Source organism: Pan paniscus, chromosome 5, assembly GCF_029289425.2.
Source record: "Pan paniscus chromosome 5, NHGRI_mPanPan1-v2.0_pri, whole genome shotgun sequence".
Classification (NCBI taxonomy): Eukaryota; Metazoa; Chordata; class Mammalia; order Primates; family Hominidae; genus Pan; species Pan paniscus.
In genome coordinates, this window is record NC_073254.2 from 169,486,481 (window position 1) to 169,511,579 (window position 25,099).

Sequence of the window (25,099 nt, forward strand, 5' to 3'; positions counted from 1 at the left end):
AAAGAGTAGTTTGTTCATTCATCTACTCAACAACTGCTTATTGAACGCCTAATTTTGAACTACTTGTTGAATACCAGGTGTTACACTAGGTGCTAGGTGCTAGGGCTATGGCATTGAACAGTCATAATCAGTGCCTTCATGGAGCTTATAGCACAGTGAGGAAGACAAATATCATTAAACAAACAACTCCCTCTCCCTCTCCCTCTCCCCACGGTCTCCCTCTCCCCACAGTCTCCCTCTCTTTCCACGGTCTCCCTCTGATGCGGAGCTGAAGCTGGACTGTACTGCTGCCATCTCGGCTCACTGCAACCTCCCTGCCTGATTCTCCTGCCTCAGCCTGCCGAGTGCCTGCGATTGCAGGTGCGCGCCGCCACGCCTGACTGGTTTTCGTATTTTTTTGGTGGAGACCGGGTTTCGCTGTGTTGGCCGGACTGGTCTCCAGCTCCTAACCGCGAGTGATCCGCCAGCCTCAGCCTCCGGAGGTGCCGGGATTGCAGATGGTGTCTGGTTCACTCAGTGCTCAGTGGTGCCCAGGCTGGAGTGGAGTGGTGTGATCTCAGCTCGCTACAACCTTCACCTCCCAGCCGCCTGCCTTGGCCTCCCACAGTGCCCAGAGTGCAGCCTCTGCCCGGCCGCCACCCCATCTAGGAAGTGAGGAGCGTCTCTGCCTGGCCGCCCATCGTCTGGGATGTGAGGAGCCCCTCTGCCTGGCTGCCCAGTCTGGAAAGTGAGGAGCGTCTCTGCCCGGCCGCCATCCCATCTAGGAAGTGAGGAGCGTCTCTGCCCGGCCGCCCATCGTCTGAGATGTGGGGAGCGCCTTTGCCCCGCCACCCCGTCTGGGATGTGAGGAGCGCCTCTGCCCGGCCGCGACCCCGTCTGGGAGGTGAGGAGCGTCTCTGCCCGGCCGCCCCATCTGAGAAGGGAGGAGACCCTCCGCCCGGCAGCCACTCCGTCTGGGAAGTGAGGAGCGTCTCTGCCCGGCACCCACCCCGTCCGGGAGGGAGGTGGGGGGTCAGCCCCCTGCCCGGCCAGCCGCCCCGTCCGGGAGGTGAGGGGCGCCTCTGCCCAGCCGCCCCTACTGGGAAGTGAGGAGCCCCTCTGCCCGGCCAGCCGCCCCGTCCAGGAGGGAGGTGGGGGGGTCAGCCCCCCGCCCGGCCAGCCGCCCCGTCCGGGAGGGAGGTGGGGGGTCAGCCCCCCGCCCGGCCAGCCGCCCCGTCCGGGAGGTGAGGGGTGCCTCTGCCCGGCCGCCCCTACTGGGAAGTGAGGAGCCTCTCTGCCCGGCCAGCCGCCCCGTCCGGGAGGGAGGTCGGGGGGTCAGCCCCCGGCCCGGCCAGCCGCCTCGTCCAGGAGGTGAGGGGCGCCTCTGCCCGGCCGCCCCTACTGGGAAGTGAGGAGCCCCTCTGCCCGGCCACCACCCGGTCTGGGAGGTGTGCCCAACAGCTCATTGAGAACGGGCCATGATGACAATGGTGGTTTTGTGGAATAGAAAGCGGGGAAAGGTGGGGAAAAGATTGAGAAATCGGATGGTTGCCGTGTCTGTGTGGAAAGAAGTAGACATGGGAGACTTTTCATTTTGTTCTGTACTAAGAAAAATTCTTCTGCCTTGGGATCCTGTTGATCTGTGACCTTACCCCGCAACCCTGTGCTCTCTGAAACATGTGCTGTGTCCACTCAGGGTTAAATGGATTAAGGGCAGTGCAAGATGTGCTTTGTTAAACAGATGCTTGAAGGCAGCATGCTCATTAAGAGTCATCACCACTCCCTAATCTCAAGTACCCAGGGACACAAACACTGCGGAAGGCCGCAGGGTCCTCTGCCTAGGAAAACCAGAGACCTTTGTTCACTTGTTTATCTGTTGACCTTCCCTCCACTATTGTCCTATGACCCTGCCAAATCCCCCTCTGTGAGAAACACCCAAGAATGATCAATAAAAAAAAAAAAATTTTTTTTTAAATAAATAGACTATGGAAAACCCTAAAAAAACAAAAAACAACTAAGTAGATATTTGACTATCGATGTTAGAAGTGCACCAAGGAAACGTGTCTAGTACCTCTTGAGCATACATCTGCTCCAGCATACCTCTGATAGGGGTGTCAGCTCTTGGTGGGTCCTTCCTCCAGGATGGAACAAAAACTTTGATGTAGGTGTGTCCTCTGTCCCTGAACCAGTCAACAGCCAGCTTGATTCCCCGGCAAGAGAAGGTTTCTTTATTTCCATGGCTACAATGGGAAAACAAAGAAATCATAGAGACACAGCAAGTGTTCCTAAGAGTGATTTCCCTGTGAATATCCTGGATCACAGTCTCATAATCAAGAGGGAACCAGGAAAATCTACATTTTAGGCCAGGAGTGGTGGCTCACGCCTGTAATCCCAACATTTTGGGAGGCCGAGGTGGGCAGATCACTTGAGGTCAGGAGTTTGAGATCAGCCTGGCCAACATGGTGAAACCCCATCTCTACGAAAAATACAAAAATTACCCAGGTGTAGTGGTGCACACCTGCAATCCCAGCTACTCTGGAGGCTGGGGCAGGAAAATCACTTGAACCCGAAAGATGGAGGATTCAGTGAGCTGCAATCCCACCACTGCACTCCAGCCTGGGCAACAGAGGGAGACTCTGTCTCAACAAAAAAAAAAAACAACAAAAAAAAAAACCATACACACACACAAGAAAATCTACACTTTAAAGATAGTTCATTCTTTCATTCACAAATAATAACCATTAACAAGAACCACATAGCTTGTGATAGGTATGTAGAGGGTCTTGGGCTCTGTTACAGCTAATATCAAGTGTCAACTTGATTGGATTGAAGAATGCAAAGTATTGTTCCTGGGTGTGTCTGTGAGGGTGTTGCCAAAAGAGATTAATATTTGAGTCAGTGGACGGGGAGAGGCCAACCCTCCCTCAATCTGGGTGGGCACCATCTAATCAACTGCCAGCATGGCTAGAACAAAACAGGCAGAAGAAAGTAGAATGAGCGGACTTGCTGAGTCTTCTGGCCTTCGTTTTTCGCCCGTGCTGGATGCTTCCTGCTCTTGAACATCAGACTCCAAGTTCTTCAGCTTTTGGACTGTTGGACTTACACCAGGGGTTTGCCGGGGGCTCTTGGGCCTTTGGCCACAGACTGAAGGCTGCACTGTTGGCTTCCCTATTTTTGAGGTTTTGGGCCTTGGACTGGCTTCCTTGCTCCTCAGTTTGCAGATGGCCTATTATGGGACTTCACCTTGTGATCGTGTGAGTCAATACTCCTTAATAAACTCCCCTTCATATATACATGTAGCCTATTAGTTCTTCCCTTCAGAGAATCCTGACTAATATGGCTCCAAGAATACATTCTGAGGACTAACAGACAAGACCCTCTCTTTAACTGAAGCTAAGAATGATCAACGTAAGACAGATAGGAGTAGCCATCTACAGAATCACTCTCACCCTGAGAGATGGTTGTAAATGTGTTATTGGGTTTCCCAAGTCCAAGCAAGGAGGGCAATGCCCTTCAAATTCCATAGAAGACTTCAATGGAGGCAATAAGGAGAGAGTGGTATGAGATCAGGCAGGGCCTTGCAGACATTATGGAAGATTCCTTTCTTCCCCCTAAGAGGAATTAAAAAGCCATGGAAAGATTTCAAGATTGGAAGTAGATGATGTGATGCGTTGTGATGATTCAAAAAGCTCAATCTGAGGCCGGGCGCGGTGGCTCACGCCTGTAATCCCAGCACTTTGTGAGGCCGAGGTGGGTGGATCATGAGGTCAGGAGATCAAGACCATCCTGGCCAACATGGTGAAACCCTGTCTCTACTAAAAATACAAAAATTAGCCAGGCGTGGTGGCGCATGCCTGTAATCCCAGCACTTTGGGAGGCTGAGGTGGGCGGATCACCTGAGGTCAGGAGTTCAAGGCCAGCCTGACCAACATGGTGAAACCGCATCTTTACTAAAAATACAAAAATTAGCTGGGTGTGGTGGCACGTGCCTGTAATCCCAGCTACTGGAGAGGCTGAGGCTGGAGAATCGCGTGAGCCTGGGAGGCAGAGGTTGCAGTGAGCTGAGATCAAGCCACTGCACTCCAGCCTGGGTGACAGTGTGAGACTCTGTCTCAAAAAAAAAAAAAAAAATGAAGAAGATAAATATCCCTTTCGCTACTGAGGCTGAACTCTGAGGCTTGTACAGTGAGGAGAAAATATCAACGGGGATATCTGTGGTCAAAAGGAAGAGGAAGGCTGGGTGTGGTGGCTCACACCTGTAATCCCAGCACTTTCGGAGGCCAAGGAGAAAGGATCACGAGGTCAGGAGATCGACAGCATCCTGGCTAACACGGTGAAATCCTGTCTCTACTAAAAATACAAAAAATGTAGCTAGGTGTGATGGCATGCACATGTAGTTCCAGCTACTCGGGAGGCTGAGGCAGGAGAATCGCTTGAACCTGGGAGGCGGAGGTCGCAGTGAGCTGAGATCGCGCCACTGCACTCCAGCCTGGGTGACAGAGCGAGACGCCATCTCAAAAAAAAAAAGGGGGGGGGAAGAGGAAGCAGATCGCTGGTCCTTTCCAGCCCAGCAGAAGCTGAAAAAGAGGGAAGATGGAAGGAGGAGGAGGTCCTCACCCCGCCCCCTCATTCCAGCTCCACCCAGCCCAACCATAGGGGAGGGGGAGATGGAGAAACATCAAGACTGTGTGAACAAGAGGCTGAACCTTTGTTTTTCAGCACAGACTGGGCAGGCTGCAAGCCCCTCAGAGAAACCAGGTTTCTGCAAGGCTGCCTTGGAGGAACATGACTTGGAGAAGTGAGTCTGAAGCCACACCCCATCCCTCGCGTGACCCCAGGCCTGGTGGACTGTCTGGGGATGGACAAGCTGGCACCAGTGAGCAGAGAGCATTTTAAGCCAGCATGGCTCCCAGAAGGCCACTTCCATGTTTCCCGTTTAGAGGCCAGGCCAGCCCAGCCACTGTGCAACAGAACCCAGTGAGGGCCCCAGACCCCTTTTCCAGCCAGTATCAGGTCTCAAAGGCCCCAGAGGCCATCCGAGATGGGAGGGGGCGGAGAGGAACCACAGAGCCTGAGTCGCCCAGGAGACAGAAGAAACGGAGGCCCCACCTGATGTACACTGGCAAACGTTAAGATGTACCCTCCCCTACCTAAAAAAGAGGGGAAGATATCGTGCCTGTCATAGAAAATGAGGTCCGTTTTCTGTGTCCCTGAAGCAGTAAAGTGAACAATTGATGACACCCTCCCTCACGTCACCCCCGAGACACATGCATCTCTTCAATGTAGTCAAGTCCACCCTCAGTTAATTCTCAAGGGAAAATAGCACCACCACAATTATTTTAAAATTTGTTTCTTGGCTGGGTGCTGTGGCTCACGCCTGTAATCCCGGCACTTTGGGAGGCCGAGGCGGGCGGATCACGAGGTCAGGAGTTCGAGACCAGCCTAACCAACATGGTGAAACCCCGTCTTTACTAAAAATACAAAAATCAGCCAGGCGTGGTGGCGCATGCCTGTAATCCCAGTTACTCAGGAGGCTGAGGCAGGAAAATCGCTTGAACCCGGGAGGGAGAAGTTTCAGTGAGCCGAGATCAAGCCACTGCATTCTAGCTTGGGTGACAGAGCAAGACTCCATCTCAAAAATAAAATAAAATAAAATAAAATAAAAAAGCTGTTTCTTAATTGCTGCTCTTTTTTCAGGGTCTCCTTCCATATTTGCATTTAACCATTCACAAGCCATCTCTGACACCTTTGGTGGGTGTAGGAGGCAGTGTTCAGTGGTGAGAGACAGGAAGGGAACCTGGACCCTGGCAGAGCTCTCAGTCGCCCTGGGAGCCCACTCCCCAGCACACAGACAGGAATGCACACACCAAAGGCATCCACTCATCTGCACGTTCCTTCACAGACTCAGTGCAATTCCTAAATATCTACTACAAGGCTCTGCACTGCATGCTAAGAAAAGACATCACCCCTGCTTCTTGGAGCTCTTTTTTTTTTATTTAAGAAATGGAGTCTCATTCTGTTACCCAGGCTGGAGTGCAATGGTACAATCATGGCTCACAGTAGCCTCAACCTCTCAGGCTCAAGCAGTCCTCCCACCTCAGCCTCCCAAGTCGCTGGGACTACAGGTATGCACTGCCACACCTGGCTAATTTTAAAAATTTGTTGTAGAGATGAGGTCTGGCTATGTTGCCCAGGCCGGTCTTGAACTCCTGGCCCCAGGTGATCCTCCCATGTTGGCCTCCCAAAGTGCTGAGATTACAGGCATAAGCCACTGCGCCTGGCCTTGGAGCTCATTTTTAAGATCTGTAGAGGGTTCTATCTGCCAGGGCACTTTGCACGTTTTGCCTCATTTAATCATTACAAGAAGCCCTTGAGGAAGTGACCTTGTCCCCATTTTACCCTTGAAGAAACTGAAGCAAAACAATGTGTCCATCTCTCTGATCTAGGGGCAGCCCTCAAAGCCTGACCCCTTAGGCTGCAAAACTCTTCCTCCCTAGTCTCCCAAAGACCACTGATTCCCCCCAACTCCATCTATACCTCAGGATCCAGATGGCAGTTCTTTTGGAGGAATAGTAACCCACAGTTTAAATGCTCATGCTTAGAAAAGGCACCTCATGCCCTTATTAACCAACACTGTGAACCAGCTCATCAGGCAACAAGCCGAGAGCCAGGCCCTGGGAAAAGGAGACAGGAGCTGGGAGTTTTGTTTTTGTTTTTTGTTTGTTTTTGAGATGGAGTTTTGTTCTTGTTGCCCAGACTGGAGTGCAATGGCGCAATCTCAGCTCACCACAACCTCCACCTCCCAGGTTCAAGCGATTCTCCTGCCTCAGCCTCCCGAGTAGCTGGGATTACAGGCATGCACCACCACACCCAGCTAATTTTGTATTTTTAGTAGAGACGGGGTTTCTCCACGTTGGTCAGGCTGGTCTCAAACTCCTGACCTCAGGTGATTCGCCTGCCTTGGCCTCCCAAAGTGCTAGGATTACAGGCATAAGCCACTGGACCCCACCAGAGATGGGAGTTTTGAATAACCAAAGGTACAAAGAGGAAGTGGGTTGGCACCCAAGGCAAATTTTGCCTGCCTGACAACTGTGCCTGGGGTAGCTGCAATCAGAGTGCCAGCCAGTTTCAGTAACTAGACAATCCAATTGTACACCACTGCATCTTTGACTATTGCCAAGTAGTTCCTGCAGAGGCTAGGGGCTCCCAAAGCAGTCACATATGGAGGAAGGTTGTGGCTATGGGCAGGAGGAAAGAGAGGAGCAATGATTCCTCAGGGGTCTGAGATGTGAAGGGAAGCTGCTCTTGCCACTCTGTTTCTTACTGGGGGTTCAATTGCAAACACTCTGACCCTTCTCACCAGGAGATCTCTCCCCAGCTCAAGGCAGGGGAAAGAGACCGTGAGCAGGGGCTGATCTGGGAGCTTTCACCTTACAATAAATGGGTGCAGACATGCAGGAGCCCAAGGCTAACGTCAGACAGAACAGAGTCAGGGTCTCAGAAGCAGGTCTGACCCCCAGCCCGGTCATAAACCCCCACCATTCTCTTTCTTGCCTGCTGGGAACCCACTGAGAGGGGCATGATGAAAACTGAGAGGTATGATTTCAAGCCTGATCTCTCTCTTCCTTGGAGATCCCTTACTCCAGCACAAACCAGAGCCTGCAGAGTGTCCTGAGAGTGTAAAAATGTAAACAACAGCCAAAGCAAAAAGCCCTGTGCACTCCAAAATGAGGACACATTTACATGAAACCCTACTCTGGGGCAGTAAGAGGATGTGAAATTATCAGGTGCTTTCCCCCCAAGATTGTACTTCGAATCCCGCCTTTTCTAGATTTGCCTACAGAATGTAAAACAGGCTGGGCACTTGTGAGTCTGCCCGCCCTAGGCAAGAAAATGCTGCAACTCAGCCGGGCGCGATGGCTCAAGCCTGTAATCCCAGCACTTTGGGAGGCCGAGGCGGGTGGATCACTAGGTCAGGAGATCGAGACCATCCTGGCTAACACGGTGAAACCCCGTCTGTATTAAAAGTACAAAAAAATTAGCTGGACATGGTGGCGGGCACCTGTAGTCCCAGCTACTTGGGAGGCTGAGGCAGGAGAATGGCGTGAACCCGGGAGGCGGAGCTTGCAGTGAGCCGAGATGGCGCCACTGCACTCCAGCCTGGGCGACAGAGCGAGACTCCGTCTCAAAAAAAAAAGAAAATGCTGCAACTGTTGGCTCGTGAGAATTCATGCTCTTCCCACACACCATGATGCCATTTTGAACACGCTTTCAATGAAAGCTGCCTTCTTTTTAAAAAGTTGCTGGACATTATTCTTAAAGCCAGGTATCTATGGACTCAGGTATTCAGCTGAATGACCCGAGCTGATGTCCCTCTCTTTCTCACGGAAACACACACACAGCCCTACCTTTAAGGTATGGAGACTGCACTGAGAAATCAGTCTTTGGGCTGCTAGTCCATGAGAGCTACTATTTGAGGTACATGTGGCACCCTGAGGGCATCCTGGGCACCAGCCCTGCAGAGGGTCCCTGTGAAGGGAGTGGGGCCTCACACCTGCCTGCAGCTGACAAGTCCAGGGCTTGTCAACTGCAGCCAGAGCCCGCCTCTGGGTCAGGGTCTCCTACCCTGTGGTCCTTTCTTAGGCCAGGGGGAGAGCAGAAGGAATGGTAATGTCTGGGGGGAACACGGAGCATTGGAGAGAGCACTGAATCCAGAGCTGGCTCTTCTTGCTCTGTGACCTCAGGCAAGTTACTTACTCTCTCTGAACCTCTAAAGAAGAGAAATTCCTTTACGAGAAAAATGTATTGACCAGGCGCGGTGGCTCACACCTATAATCCCAGCACTTTGGAGGCTGAAGTGGGTGGATCACTTGAGGTCAGGAGTTCAAGACCAGCCTGGCCAACATGGTGAAACCCAGTGTCTACTAAAAATACAAAAAATTAGCCAGGCATATTGGCACACACCTGTAGTCCCAGCTACTCGGGAGGCTGAGTCAGGAGAATTGCTTGAACCCAGGAGGTAGAGGTTGCAGCGAGCCAAGATCTCACCACTTCACTCCAGCCTGGGCAACACAGTGAGACTGTCTCAAAACAAACAAACAAAAAACTACAAAAATTAGCCAGGTGTAGTGGCAGGCACCCGTAATCCCAGCTACTCAGGAGACTGAGGCAGGAGAATCAACTGAACCCGGGAAGTGGAGGTTGCAGAGAGCCGAGATTGGACCACTGCACTCTAGCCTGGCAAAAGAGCAAGACTCCGTCTGAAGAAAAATAAAAATAAAAATAAAATGTATATATTTATTTCAAGCATATGTAAAATAACCACCTTGAATCCTCACCCGTTAGAGATGAAAAGGCCTTTTAAGGTTTAGTCCAACGTCCTAATTGTGTAAATAGGGCTCAAGCCAGGTGACCTACCTAAGGTCACACAGCTGGATGGCTGAAAAGGGACAGCTGTACAGTCCAATCTACAGCCACTTGCCACACCTGGCTATTCACATTTAAGTTAAAATTAATTGAAAAAATAAAATGTAGAAGCCAGTTCCTTGGTTGCACTGGCCACATTTCAAGTGCTCGAACGCCACACGTGGCAAGTGGCTCTGTGGGGACAGGGCAGGGGCGGGCCTTGCCCTCACTGCGGGGAGTTGTGTTGGGCAGCCCTGGCCTAGCGGTCCTGTACTTCTGACTTCCCTGGTTTCCTTTATGGGGTACAGCAAGAGGTCCAGCAAAACTGGGGGCAGCCACAGGTCTGTTTACCAGGTCCCCATCTTCCACTCTCCCCACATCATCACTTGGAGTTCTCATTACGTTGACCCACCTCTTACAAAATGAGGAATGATGCCAGTAGTCCTGCTTAGGAGAGCCCATTTCTGTAAAAAGCACTGGGCCAGTGGCCCACTCTGTCAACCTCCAGAGAGCAGCAGCCAGGCCTTCTGGGTTCAGCCAAGCACGACCAATGGCATTGGGCTAAACATTCTAAAGCACTGGGGAAAGAAGCCCACGGAAACTTCTACCTATTGTGTCATGGCTAGGAAGCACAGGTGGGGGTCAGGGTCTGATTCAAGCCAGTGTTGACCATAGTCAAGCCTGTCAAGTCCTTTCCTGTGTAACTGAGAGGGTCAGAACAAGAACTGATGGCCCACTCTTACATTCTCTGTGCTAACAGGGGACACATGGCCTAGTGCCTCCTGAAAGGCAGAGGAAAAATAAATCCCTGGCCACAAAGCATAGAATTATCTGTAATGTCTCATTCTATGTCAGTGGGTTATCATATTTTTGGGGATGACAGACCCTTTAAGTGTCTATTGAAAGCTATGACTCTTTCCCCCAGAGAAACACATATATGTACACAGACATGCCACATTGTGTATATCATTTCAGGCCATTGCTGGCTTTGAAGATAGAAGGGGCCATGAGCTGAGGAACACAGTCTCTAGAAGCTGGAAAAAATAAAAAAGACTCTTCTCTAGAACTTCCAGAAGGACACTTCCAGGGGACAGAGCCACAGCCAGGAACAGGCACACTGAAGAACATTCCTGCCAACAGGAGCCACACTTCTCATCCACTCAAGGTGGAAAGAACAGGTGTCCCACTCGGTCTTTAAGCCCCTCCCCACCACCGCAAGGCCAGACAGTGCATGAAGCAGTACTGCCTTCAAAAACAGAAAATGGCAATGTCTGCAATACTACAAAACCTCAATGAAAGGGAATTTTCAGAAACCATGTTTCTGAGGTTAATTGAATTTTGAGGTCAACAGATAACAATGAGACACCACGTTGGGTTTCAATCACCCATTGCCTGTAAAGGGTCAGCACCCACTTGAACCTTTCACAACTAAGGATATGGCAGACCCAGAGGGACATGAGTCCTGTTAAAAGTCCCATTGGGGGACACAACAGATGTCACTGCAGAAGAGGCAGAGGATGGGGTGGAACCTCACACTCCACTCTCCCCAGAGCTTGCCTTTAAAAGGAACAAATTAAGTCCTGTGATCAGGTGGCGGTTGTGCTATTTGTCTCTTTTCCCTAACTACTGGGATCCAGGGCAGAGGGAGGGGATGTGTGTGTGTGTAGACACATTGTGTGTGTGTCCATATATGACACACACAGAGCATAGGTACATGTGTTCTGGTTAACTCAGGTGTTTTGGAGGTAGCCAGTGTGTGAGAACATTTATGCTCTGACACATTCTTCGTAGTGAGTCTGAGTAAGGGTTTCGATGTATAACCCGCACAGATTGAACATGAGAAAATTAATCTGATTGCAATCGTGAGAGGTGGGGGGCAGAGGTGGGGGATCAATGGATGTACCCACGACACATTATGGTCATGTGCAAACAGAGGATGTGGCTTAAGTTTGACTCCAAGCAGCAACAGAGACTCCCATAAAAACAAAACCCTCCACCACTATCCTATTATAACAATTTCTAAAACACGCTTGTTTAGAAACAAGAGCACGTTTCTTGTTGCCCCTGAAATAGTCTTTTTACCCTACAGCCACTCTGCTGTTTTGATTTGGAATCACAGAACTCATACAACCTTAGGACTGGGAAGGTCTTTGATTTAAGCATTCAAAGCCTTCCTTCTATGGAAGCCCAGGGAAAGAGGTTCCTTGCTCAGATCATATAGAGGTCAGGCCCCTCTCACAACCCCTTCTAGTCTTTCTAGGACCCTCAGAACCTACTGGATTCTTAAAAATCCTTTTAGTTTCCCAGAGATCTTAAATTGAGCAGAATTTCATAGGTTTACCTATCTGGTGCCTATACATGACATGGGTGACAATGTGACAGAGACCCCATGGGCCAGCCCCTAAGTCCCAGGAGAAAGAGAGGGCTCCATCACCTGCTGATGGCATCAATGCCAGGGAGACTTAGCTGGTTAAAAGTGAAAAAAAAAAAAAAAACTCTCAGTACACACCGCAAAAAGTGCAGGGACAGCCCCTGAGGCTGGACCATCTGGGCTGAACCATTGCAAACCTCGGTCCTGCAACACCAAATCCAAAGTGAGCCCAAATCCCCAGGGGAAACTCTCAGAGGCTCTGTTGACACATTTGGTGCCGCGGAGAATTGCTTTTCTGGATTCCCACCTATGGTGGGAGTAACTCAGCTTTTGAAAAGGGAAGCACATATATTTACAGCTGGGAGTGAACCGTTTCCTATGGCTCTGCCCTTTGCACGGTTGTAACAAAGCCAAGTGGTAGAATAATCCACTTGTTTGGGCAACGCCCCACTTCGCCCAGCAGGGTGTTGGGGGAGGCTGCAGAGATTCCGTCACAGGGGAGCTTAGCCAAGACAGGCAGATAACAACTCGGGCATGAGGCTGGCATTCCCAAAACCCACAAAGATGCCAATACACAAATGTTCACACAGCCACATCTGCAGCTCAGGGGGCCACAGACAAATCTCTCAAACTTAAGGGAGCCGCAACACCGCCTCCCCAGCAACCCCAGCAGAGGGCTTCCAGCGCACTTCAAAGCACACCTTCCCCTCTGATGCTCATAACCTTGAGAGAGTAGAAGAGATATTTGTGGGCCTCTTTCACAGAAGAGGAAATGAGTCCTGCAGCTTTTCCAGAGTCTCACAGCCGGTTAGGGACAGACTCCCAACAAGAAGCCACATCTGCCAACACTTGACCCAGGGCACCTCCCTCATTACCACACCTTCCCCAAAAGAAGGCTCTTCTTCTGGGTTATGATAATAACAGCTACACTTGTTGAACACTTACTCTGTGTCAGGCACTATCCTAGGCATTTTGTGCACAAAAAACCCTCTACGGAGATTTTATCCCAACCGTACAGATGGGGAAAATGAGGCTCAGAGGGGTTAAGTGACTTGCTTAATGCCACACAGCTACTAAGAGATGGTACAGGGATTCAAAGCCTGATCTGCTGGCCCCAAAGCTCTTTGGACCAAACCACAAGGAAGAGGGACAGTTCTCAGGGCTCCTGCAAACAGGGGCCTCCCCAGCCCCAGCTACAGGATGAAGGGAAGCTACCTCATCGCCACGTTGCTGCCATCAATCACTATGGGTCGCAGAGAACTGGCCAGGGTTCCGAAGTCCTCTTCCAGGGCTGTCCCCGGGCCACGCTGGGCAGAGTCCGGGACCCCACAGGAGCCCCGAGGCACTAGCCTGGGTGCAGCCGGGTGCTCCAGGGCCCCCGGGCGGCTGCCCGTGCGGATAAGCTCCTGCAGCACGTCGTTGACCAGGGCGCCCTCGCCCAGCTTGCCCAGCACCCGGAGCACATCCTCCCGGTCGTAGCCCAGCTTCTGGAAGAATTCCATCTTGCTGGGGTGCTCCATGCTGTGCCCAGCAGCCACTGGCGCAGGTCCTGCCCCAGGCTTCCTCCTCTCAGAGCCCTGCAGGCATGAGCTAAAGAGAAAAAAAACGCATCCATCAGGTGTTTCCTGGGCAGACTGGGGCAAGGGCAAGGTGTGCCTGCGCTGGCTCCCTCCCGGCCTAGCTGTCAGGAAGTCAGGTGGAGCCCAGTCCCACTGGGGACTTTCAGTTGCTCAATGTGGCTGCGGAGCTGCAGAAGCAATCACGCTGCTTTCACAGTGAGCTCACTGAGGCCTTCACCCCACACTGCCCAGCAGGGCACACACCCGACCGCACACCAGGGCTGCAGGGGCTGAGCGTGCACCTAGCACTCGGGACAGGCCAAACACAGGTTTCTTGTTTCTCAGACTCTGTGGGGGCTGAATAGTGACCTCCCAAATTCCCATGGTAAATTCCTCACCCCAGTACCTCAGAGTGTGACTATATTTAGAGCTATGACCTCTAAAAGGAGGTCGCTAATCCAATATGACTGGTGTCCTTATAAGAAGAGGAAATTTGAACACATAACACACAGAGGGACCACCATGTGAAGACTCAGGGAGAAGGGAGAAAGCAACCCTGCAGGCACCTTGACCTTGAACTTCCAGCCTCCAGAACTGTGAGACGATGAATTTCCCTTAACGCCCCAGTCTGTGGTGCTTTGCTCTGGGGCACCCAGCTCTCGGGACAGGCCAAACACAGGTTTCAAGCAGAATAACACAGGCCCCTGGCTTACCCAGGGCCAAATGCCCCCGGGCGAATTCTACTCCCCGAAAGGCAGTGCTCCCACCCAAATTCTGCTTGCTGCCCTGCACAGCTTTCCCTAATGATTAACTCAGACCACACTGAACCTCTGCAATAGAAGGGCCTGCCCCAGCCGGGCATGGTGGCTCACGCCTGTAATCCCAGCACTCTGGGAGGCTGAGGCGGGCAGATCAAGAGGTCAGGAGATAGAGACCAGCCTGGCCAACATGGTGAAACCCTGTCTCTACTAAAAATACAAAAATTAGCCAGGCATGGTGGTGCACGCCTGTAATCCCAGCTACTTTGGAGGCTGAGGCAGGAGAATCTCTTGAACCTGGGAAGCGGAGGTTGTGGTGAGCCAACATTGCGCCATTGCACTCCAGCCTGGGCAACAAGAGTGAAACTCCGTCTCAAAAAAAAAGGAGGCCTGCCCCAAATTTCATCCATCCCAGCCAGGCATTACAGCCTAACCTACACCGGGGGTTGGGGGGTGGCCTGGGAAGGGGGCTGCGTCCTGATAGATGGTTTCTAAAGGAAGATGATGAAACCAACAGGAACACTCTAGACAGCCTGGGTCCCTCTCTCTTTTCTACCCACAAAGACCGATATATTTCAAAAAAAAAATTTTTTTTAAATACAGAAATAATCATGAAAACATATTTATTGCAAGCGAAAACTCCAAGCAACGTAGAAGCATAAAGAATGAAAAGACATGATGTTTCTCCTGCACACCCCAAACCCACTTGCTTCCCCTACTGTTTTTCTGCACCTCTCTAGTGCTTTCTCTGTACATTTACTTGCATGTCTAATAGATAAACACAAATATTGTTTTAGAGTTTTTCTGGTTTAGTTTTACACAAATGGTGTCATATTATACTTATTGCTCAGCAACTTGCTTTTCTTATTAAAAATGCATTTTGGGGGCTGGGCGCAGTGGCTCATGCCCATAATTCCAGCACTTTGGGAGGCCGAGGTGGGTGGATCACAAGGTCAGGAATTCGAGACCGGCCTGGCCAACATGGTGAAACCCTGTCTCTACTAAAAATACAAAAATTAGCCAGGCATGTAGCATGCACCTGTAATCTCAGCTACTTGGGAGGCTGAGGCAGGAGAATCGCTGGAACCTGGGAGGCAGAGGCTGCAGTGAGCCAAGATCGTGCTACTGCACTCCAGCCTGGGCAACAGAGTGAGACTCCATCTCTCAAAAAAAAAAATGCATTTTTGGCTGGGCGTGGTGGCTCATGTCTGTAATCCCAATACCCTGGGGGGCCGAGGCAGGCGGATCGCTTTAGCCTAGGAATTTGAGACCAACCACAGCAACATGGCAAAACCCTGACTCTACAAAAAATACAAAAATTAGCGGGGCATGGTGGCGTTGGCCTGTAGTCCCAGCTACTTAGGAGGCTGAGACGGGAAAATCCCTTGAGCCCAGGAGTTTGAGGCTGCAGTGAGCCGAGATCATACCACTGCACTTCAGTCCAGATGACAGAGCAAGACCTTGTCTAAAAAAATAGAATAGAATAGAATAGAATAAAAATGCAGTTTGGAAATCTTTCCATGCTAGTTTACCTGTTCTACTGCTCACTGTATCCCCAGCACTTAGGACAGTGACTCACACAGCTGAATCTCAACGTACATGTGTTGATTGGTGAATGAATGAATGAATGAATGAATGAGTGAATATGTTCTTCAGTGTTTAACCATATGTCATAGGATGAAAGTTTGTTTTCCATTTTTCGCTGTTACAAATCAGGCTCAGTGAACATTCCGGCACATCCACCTTTCTCCCTCATCCTCATCTCAGTATCACAGGCTCTTGACCTTCAGTCCCTCTTCTCCTATTTGACTTCATTGTGTCAATCACATCTCTCAGCCAGGTTCCCACTTTGGCCTGGCATTCTCTGCAGGCCTGTCCCAGGAGTTCAGGAGCCAGAGCAGGTCTAACAATGGCAGGGTCTGGCAGGTGAAGGGCATTTCACAGCCAGCCCCCTGGACAGAGAGGCCTCTGCCACGGCGTCCACCTGCTCACCTCCCACTCCACCTCAGCCCACTGATGGCAGGCACCACGTGAAACAATGAAACTGACCCCAGGGGCACCAGCCCCTTCTAACTGCCAAATCCAACAACACTTTCACAGTCCTTGCCTTATGCCACCTCTCTGCCGCTTTTGAAACTGGGAACCACTCCTTGACTTGTTATTTTAAATTAAAAAATTGTGGACTGCCCTTTCTTGAAACTATCTGTTCCCTTAGGCTGTATAACTTGGCCTGATTCTTCTCCTCAATTGGTCCAGCTCTTTCCCCTCTCCTTCAGTGTTGGGGTGCCACCCACACCCTCCATCAGCACCTATATTCTGATGGGCCCCACAGCTGCATGTCTTGCTCACACCTCCCACTGAGCACCAGGCACCGTTATAAGTCTGTGAGATAAACACTGTGCTTGCTACTTAAGTGCTATGGGAACTCAGAATGCAGTCACACAACAGACATGTGCTAAGTGACTACTTCAGTGGTTCCCAAGGTGTGGTCTAGGGAAGCCTGGGGGACTCCAAGATTTTTTCAGGGCATCTTCAAGGTAAAAACTATTTTTAGGCCGGGCATGGGGCTCATGCCTGTAATCACAGCACTTTGGGAGGCTGAGGCGGGCGGATCACGAGGTCAGGAGTTTGAGACCAGCCTGGCCAATATAGAGAAACCCCCTCTCTACTAAAAATATGAAAATTAGCTGGGCATGGTGGGGTGCACCTGTAGTCTCAGCTACTCAGGAGGCTGAGGCAGGAGAATCGCTTGAACCCAGGAGGGAGAGGTTGTGGTAAGCTGAGATCATGCCACTGCACTCCAGCCTGGGCAACAGAGCAAGACTCCATCTCAAAAAAAAAAAAACTATTTTTATAATAATGCTAAGATGTAATTTCTGTACTTTACTCTTATCCTCTCCTGAGTGTACGACAGAATATTCTAGAGTCTACATGTTGTGTGATATCACAACAGCTTGAATGCAGAAGCAGGTATGAGAATCCAGCTGTCTTCTGTTAACCCAGACGTTACAGAGATTTGCAGAAATGTTAATTAGTGCCAGGCTTCTTACTAATTTTTTTTTTGTTTTGGAAAATAAAGTTATTTTTCATGAAGATATGTCATTTATGTCCATATAATTGGTTTATTATTATGTAGAAATAAATGAATTTTTTAAGTTCTTAGTTTTCATTTCTAATAAAGTACATATCCAGCGATAGATAGAATCCACATAAACAAAGCCTCTTTAAGAACCTTAATAATTTTTAAGAGTATAAAGGGGCTCTGAAACTAAAAAGTTAATTCTTAAATCTAGAGCTGTTCCAACAGGTATTTCCACATAGCTGACACCATGTAGGTGACCTATAGATACGCCCTCCTTCTCCCAGGGCCCCAGTACAGAACATCCAGTGTCTTTACTCCCTTAATCTGGCCCTCTCACATCTATCTCCTACTGTCCTCTGCCCCACCCACCCCTCAGTCCTGCCATCTTCACCCCATACCTGATGACTGTAACAGCCTCCATCTGGCTTGTAGCCAACATTGTATTTCTAAAACAAGTCGGATCATGTTCGCCACCTGCTTCGAAATCTCCTCATTGGCTACAAGAAATACACCAAATTCCTAGACAGGCTGCCGAGGTTGTCACAAAGCAGCCCTGACACTGACCACCTCACTGCCTGCCCCTGGCCCACCTGACCCCTTCTCTAGAGCCATGCTGAATGTTTCCCTGCTCCCTAGGCATTCCAGAATGTTCTCACACCAAGCACAGTGGCTTGTGCCTGTAATCCCAGCACTTTGGGAAGCTGAGGTGGGAAGATTGCCTGAGCCCAGGAGTTCAAGAATAGCCTGGACAATATAGTGAGATCCCATCTCTACAAAAAATGTTAAAAATTATCTGGGCATGGTGGCGTGTGCCTGAAATCCCAGCCACTCAAGAGGCTGAGACAAGAGGATTACTTGACCCCAGGAGGTTGAGGCTGCAGTGAGCTGTGATCACGCCACTGACCCAAGCCTGGGTGACAGAGCAAGAGCCTATCTCTTAAAAAATAAAACTAAATTTAAAAAACAAACAAAAAAACAGAATGTTCTCAGCACTGTGTTTCTGCATATGTTTTCCTCTCTACTTGGAAGTCTCTTTTTGTCTTGGAAGACATCAAGATTCAGCTCAGATGTTATTCAGAGCAGTCATCCCTGAGCCTACAGACAGAATGAGCAGCTTGGCCATCTCATCTACCACAGCACTTTGCTCACACCTGTCTTATAACACAATGAATTATCATTCTTCTGTTTCTCAAGACACTGAATTACTCAGGTATCCTGACCTATTGCCTCAGAATCACCAGCACCAGATGATGCCTAGTATATCTGAGGAGTTTAATGGATTTGTTTTTTTAATTTTTAGAAACAGGATCTCACTATGTTGCCCAAGCTGGACTTGAACTCCTGGGCTCAAGTGATCCTCCCACCTTAGCCTACTAAGTAGCCAGGACCACAGGTGTATGCCACCATGCCCTAATAGATTTTTAAAACTAAATGTCCAAAGCTAAAGTTATCTTCCCTCCTCAAATATCTTTTTCCTTGGGCCCCCAATCTTATTGAATGGCATCCCCCAGAGGCCCAAAGAAGAAATCTCGAAGTCCCCTTTCACTCCTCTCTTTTCCTTACCTCTACAACCCATTGGCCAATAATTCTACTTCCCGGACATTTTCCATAACCACCCTCCCCTTCACACTCACACCACCACCACCCTAGCTCATTCACTCCCTTGTGTAATAAACATTTGCCGCTCACTGACTCAACACCAGCACTGTGCTGCATCCCAGCTCTATGAAAACAAAATAAGACAATCCAATGTCAACTGATTCACAATCAATTCAAGAAAATAGACAAAAAACATTAACAATGAGCTGTAAACCACGAAGATAAGCACGTACTTTCAATTAGAAAAATGTGTTTTCAAATATGGTACATATACATCACAGAATACTATGCAGACATAAAAAACAAAATCATATCCTTTGCAGCAGATGGAGCTGGAGGCCATTATCCTAAGTGAATTAATGCAGAAACAGAAAACCAAATAGCACATGTTCTCACTTATAAGTGGGAGTGAAACACGGAGTACATGTGGACACAAAGAAGAGAACAATAGATACCAGAACTGACTGGGCGCAGTGGCTTATGCCTGTAATCCCAGCACTTTGGGAAGCCCAGGCAGACCAGCCTGACCAACGTGGAGAAACCCCGTCTCTACTAAAAACACAGAATTAGCCGGGCGTGGTGGTGCATGCCTTTAATCCCAGCTACTCAGGAGACTGAGGCAGGAGAATCACTTGAAACCAGGAGGCGGAGGTTGCGGTGAGCCAAGATCGCGCCATTGCACTCCAGCCTGAGCAACAAGAGCGAAACTCTGTCTCAAAAAAAAAAAAAAAAAAAACAGGTGAGAAGGTCTTATCTTCCTTTGAGGGGCAGGGAAGGCCAAGGAACTGTTGAAGAGAACTGAACTGCACAGTGAAAGGAGACTGGCTCTTCCAAGTGCGAAGAAGGGCCGTGTCACACTCCACGCCATCATCACAGTCGGGCCCAACACACCCTCCAGGCTCTTGGCCACCTGCCTCCAGCCCAGCCTCACCTCCTCTCTGACTGGTGACCAGTCCTTCTCTCTCAGGACGGTTGTCCCCTCAGCTGAGGTCCACCTGCAGCCCAGACTCCATAAAGGAAGAGGACACTCACCCAGCCTGACAGGCCAGCCTCTCACTGAGCCCAAAAGGCTTCCAGTCAGGCTCTTCGCTCACCCAGAACATCTGCCTCACAGGCAAACCCCACTGCCACACCCCTCAGAAGCCTTCCCACCCCGACAGCCCCAGCCACCTCCATCCCTCCGCACGCAGGCACTGTGACATTTGTTTTAATTTGGAAGAAAAAGAAAGAAAGGAAGAGGGAGGAGATGTGGGAGAAAGAAAAGAGGGTGATAACCAAGAGAGAGAAAGGACCAGAAGAAAGGAACAGGAGACAGGAACAGAAAAGTTCACTTTCCTGTGGCTCAGCATTTTTTTTTTTTTTTTTTTTTTTTAGAGACAGAGTCTTGCTCTGTCGCCCAGGCTAGAGTGAAATGGTGCAACCTCGGCTCACTGCAACCTCCACCTCCTGATTATCGACCGATTCTCCTGCCTCAGCCTCCTGAGTAGCTGGGACTACAGGCACATGCTACCACGCCCAACTAATTTTTGTATTTTAGTAGAGACGGGGTTTCACTGGGTAGGTCAAACTGGTCTCGAACTCCTGACCTCAAATGATCTGCCCGCCTCAGCCTCCCAAAGTGCTGGGATTACAGACGTGAGCCATGCTCCCAGCCATGGCTCAGCCTTTGTATCCAAGGCCTTCCCGTTACCCCTGGTGGGAAGATGGGGTAGATACAAGTGTTCCCTTCCCACGGGTGAGGAAACTGAGGCTCGGAAAGTAAAGGCTGCATGGCTAGTAAAATGGCAGAGATGATCGGCAGTGACAAAAATGATTTGTCGTTTTGAGATGTGTTCAGGACACAGGCAGCATCTTGTTAGCTGGGTCAGGTGACTTCTCTTCGGTCACCAAGAAACGGCTCTGAGGAAAGTCCAAGTTTCTTTTGTAACTTGCGCTCCATGTGACAGAAACATGAGCATTTCCAAAATGAAAACACTGGGGGCTTTCGCCTGGAGGGGCGCAGGGACAGCCGCCCAGGGCCGAAGTAGGGGGCAGCTCCCCTAGGGGCCCTCGGGGCACAGCCCACAGCCCGTTTTCTGAGGAGACTGAAAGGGGCAAATGTGGCCAGGAGAGCTGTTTTCACACTAAACTGAAAGAATGCGTGTACTTCAGAGGCTTTTTCTCCCTTGAGACTTTAAAATCAACTTGGTTCCTTTTTAAAACTTCTAAATACGGAAGAAGCGGGGACAGGAGTGGGGTGCTGCTCTTAGGAGCCCACTCGGCCCTGGAGCCGCAGCCTTCCCCCGGGACGTGATGGTCTCTGAGCTGCAGCTCTGCCAGCCGCGTCTCGTTTCCTCCTTCCTATTTTGAAGACCTGAAAATCTGAACGACTTCATTTCGGTTTCCTTCCTCCGTCCTGACTGGAAGTCACACTCTGTCTAGATGATTAGCGACAACACTTAGAAAATCCTCCAAGTGGCCCGGCAAGGCCCTGGGAGGTCACAGGAGCAGCTTCCTGTTGTCAGAGCGGGCCGCTGGGGGTGGGTTCGGGGCGGCCTGGAAGAGCAGGGAGGAAGGGAGGGGGCCCCACGGCTGGAACAGATCAGATCTGTCCATTCTAGAATCAGCCAATCCAGGGGAGGGGTCCCGGGTTCTAGTTTGCAGCCTCTGACTAGAAGGGCCCTGAGGAAAAGAGAAACAAAGAGGAGAGAAGGAGTAGGGGGAGACGTGGCAGCTCCCACGGGTGCTTCCTTGTATATTATCACATCTGTGGGAACCTCAGTGTCCTGGGAGCCACCTCATTACTCCCAGTGCAGGGGAGGAAACTGAGGCAAAGAGCGGCTTTGGTGACATACCCAGGCCCCTACTGTAAATAAGGGAGACCAGACTCCCAAAGGTGGTTGGCCAGAAGGCACTGCCCAGGGCTGCTCAGGTACCACCCAAAGGCCAGCAGCCACCATGAGGTGCCATGGAGCAGACCACAGCCAGCCCAGCCCCAAGACCAGCACACTCAACACCTCGCCCCTGCCCCCCAAGTCTGTTCCCGGGTCACCTCTGCCAGCTCCACAGAAATCCACGAAATTACAGCCTCCAGAACTCAGCCACCATGGTGAGGAGAAAGTTGTCTTGTCCTGAGCTTTTCCACAGAGGCCAAACAGAAAGTTTCTGGTTCAGCTCAGAGCTAGAGGCCCTCAGTGGAGCTGTCAGTTAGATTTTGAGGAAGTCACAGAGAGGCAAAGACGGTAGTTCATGGGACTAGTGTTTCTTGCCTGGCCTTTATTTTTTTTTTAAGGGAATTTGTAAATTTTTTAAATTTTCTTTAAATTGTGGTAAATTATATGTAACATAAAATGTACCACTGTAACTATCTTAAGGGTACAGGTCAGTAGCATGGAGCACATTCAGACTGCTGTGCAACCATCACCACCATCCAGCTCCAGATCTCTTTTCAGCCTGCAAAACTGAAACTCTCAGCTCATTAAATATAACTTCCCATTTCCCCAGTCCCTGGCACCCATCATTGTACGTTCTGTCTCAATAAATATGATGATTCTAGGCAGCTCTTAGGAGTGGAACTGTACAGTATTTGTCCTTTTGTCACCGGCTTATTTTGCCCAGCATTATATCTTCAATACAAACTCCCGGGCTCAAGCAATCCTCGTACCTCAGCCTCCTGAGCAGCTGGAACTACAGGCACACGCTCCCATGGCTGGCAGGGTTTTTTTTATTTTTTGTAGAGATGGGGTTCTCACTAAGTTGCCCAGGCTGGTCTCAAACTCCTGGCCTCAAGGGATCCTCCCTCCCTGGCCCCACAAAGTGCTGGGATTACAGGTGTGAGCCACCACTCCCAACCAATTTCTCTCGTTTTCAAGGCTAAATAACATTCCTTTGTATGTATACACCACATCATGTTTATCTATTCACCCTTCAGTGGACACTTGGGTTGCCTCTGCCTCTGGGCCTCTGTGAACGATGTTGCTGTGAACATAAGTGTGCCGGCCTGGCCTTTTGCTTTCTCAAACTTGTCCCCTGCTCTTCTGCATTGTGACGGTTTCTCTAAGGCGACACACAAGCATTTAAGCCCCGATCCACATCCCAGAGCAACTCTACTGTAGTCCACACCCCAGCCTGTTCACGAGTCAGGGATGGGCACCCCACGATTGGCATTGCCTGGCCTTAGAGAAAAGCTCATAATCTTGGGGGCCATAGCTGAGGTTTCTTATGGCTGCAGGGAATTTGTCTTCACTGCAGTCAGATTAAGATTTAGTTCAGTTTCCTCATTAGCCTTTGTGAAGCCCACAGAGGCATCCTCTATAAGAGATGCTACCAAAAGTTCCTGACTGCATTCAGCCTGGAAACTAGGCTTCCCACAGATGATAACTAGTCTAGAAGATGCTCTCATGAGCATGGTGACAGGGCTCAAATGTGCCTGGGAGTTCTACTCTTTCTGATTTCCTAATACGTAAATATCTTCAAAGGCCACAGCAGGAGGTTTTACTGAAACTGAAGAGCTCCCTCTGGTTAATCTTTCCCCAAAAAATGTCATCTGGAAATTAAGCACAATTTTGCTAAAATGAGCAAGGATTTCACCCAAATGAAATTAAAGAGGGTTATCTTATTTTTTTTATTTAGCACTTAAAATAATTTAGAGTGTGAGAAATCAGATTGTTCAGGGTCACACGCCCCCAAGGACTGCTCTCTAACAGCCCTCCTCCTGCCTCTGCCCCGGGGTTCCAGTCTCTCTCCTCCACCCCTGGACTCAAGTCTGCGTGGTGTTGGCCACACTGACTGACAGCCAGGGGACATGCACTCACCAGCAGGGTGTGTCCCTCCGGTCTTCACAATGAATGCTGGCCCAGTCGCCAGGAGCCTTCACGCCAATGTTCTCCCGTCAGTGAGGCCAGGCCCCCAGGTGCCACTGGAGTCAGAGGAGGGCAGCTGGCGTGCGCCAAGCAGTCACTAGGAGCCGCTTCATGCCAATGCTCCACTTCCTGCACGCCACAGTCACGTTCAGCTGCAAAAGTAGTTATGCTTCGGGTTTTTTTGGTTTTTTTTTTTTAAGAAAAAAAAAAAGGAAAGGAAGAAAGCAATTAAAGGGGCGGGGGGGACTTAAAGTTTGCACCTCAGCATGAGTCACCGAATCAAAGTTCAGCAACCACATGCAAAACAAACCCTCCGTGAGGGCAGCAAGTCTCCGTGAGGACGGCTGGGATTGGCTGCACAGCAAAGCCAGGAGAGGCTCCATGAGGAGAACAGCATTCAGAGTCCAAGGGGGAGAACCCCTGTTCCAAGTGGGAACTTGGAACAGAAGTTCTCCTGCCTCCAGCTGAGAAGATGATCAGATTCTAGCTGCTCCTGGGGAAAGTCGGTACTCACAGCTGGACACAAACATAGCTTGCAGGAGGAAGAGTGTCAGGGCAAGAGACAGAGCAGAGATGGCTACGGAGATATGGGTGCATATGGGGACATGGCACAGGGAGGACTCTGTCCCTGCCTTCACGAAGGGGAATTCCAAACGAGTCACGAAGTCCTTCTGACTAGGGACCAAGGCACTAGCCTGTGTCAGAGATAACATGGCCCTGCGGCTCCCTACTGCCGCCCTGCGTGGCATGGGTGGTGGCTTCTCTCCCACTGTGGCAGGGGAAGTCTGAACCCACCTGACCACAGCATTCTGCAGACTGCCTGGTCTCCAGCCTCACCAGGTACAGGCAACAGACCCAAAACTCTGAAATTATTTCCTAAATTTGGTGATGCCCATCAGGGGTCAGAAGAAGAGGAAAGAACACAATCAACCCACACAGTAGCCCACCTCCCAACAAACCTCCCTGTCTCAGGCAGCAACTTGCTCAAGGACACACAGTCAACCAGTTGGCCAAGGTGGGTTTAGAACCCAGGTGTTGGTGCTAGGGAGGTAAGAATGGCACAAGGTAACTGGAATGTGTAGCTCTTTTTATTTATTCACCACCTGTCTCCCAAAGAAAATGTGAAGCAGTGTAGATGATTAAAACACAGAGAATGGAATAATTAAAATAAAAAATTAGGCCAGGTGCAGTGTCTCACGCCTGTAATCCCAGCACTCTGGGAGGCCAAGGCGAGAGGATTGCTTGAGCCCAGGAGTTCAAGACTAGCCTGGGCAACATGGCCAAATCCCAGCTCTACAAAAATATAAAAATTAGCCAGGCATAGTGGCACATACCTGTGGTCCCAGCCACTCTGGAGGCTGAGGTGGATTGCTTGAGCCTGGGAGGTTGAGGCTGCAGTGAGCTGTGATTGCACTCTAGCCTGGGTGACAGAGTGAGATCCTGTCTCAAAAACAAATAAATAAATTTTTTTGAAAGTTCAATCAGAAATCCTTACAAGAAAAAAA

At 50.1% G+C, this 25,099-nt stretch overlaps 1 protein-coding gene across 3 annotated transcripts in view; it reads right to left on the minus strand.

The window, feature by feature from the left end:
- The window catches only part of ZC3H12D (zinc finger CCCH-type containing 12D), a 36,247-nt gene extending 12,113 nt beyond the window's left edge, over positions 1–24,134 (minus strand). Inside the window, exons 1-3 of one of the 3 annotated variants that reach the window (XM_057302609.2) lie at positions 23,547–24,134; positions 12,971–13,345; positions 2,080–2,219 (exon numbers count right to left, since the gene is read on the minus strand). In XM_057302609.2, the coding sequence (XP_057158592.1) occupies positions 2,080–2,219; positions 12,971–13,275 (445 nt within the window). In that variant the 5' untranslated portion in view covers positions 13,276–13,345; positions 23,547–24,134. Of the gene's footprint in view, positions 1–2,079; positions 2,220–12,970; positions 13,346–21,784 lie in introns of those variants that run through there. The other 2 variants (XM_055114212.2, XM_063605523.1) reach the window with 2 other exon arrangements.
- Positions 24,135–25,099: the final 965 nt, after the last annotated feature.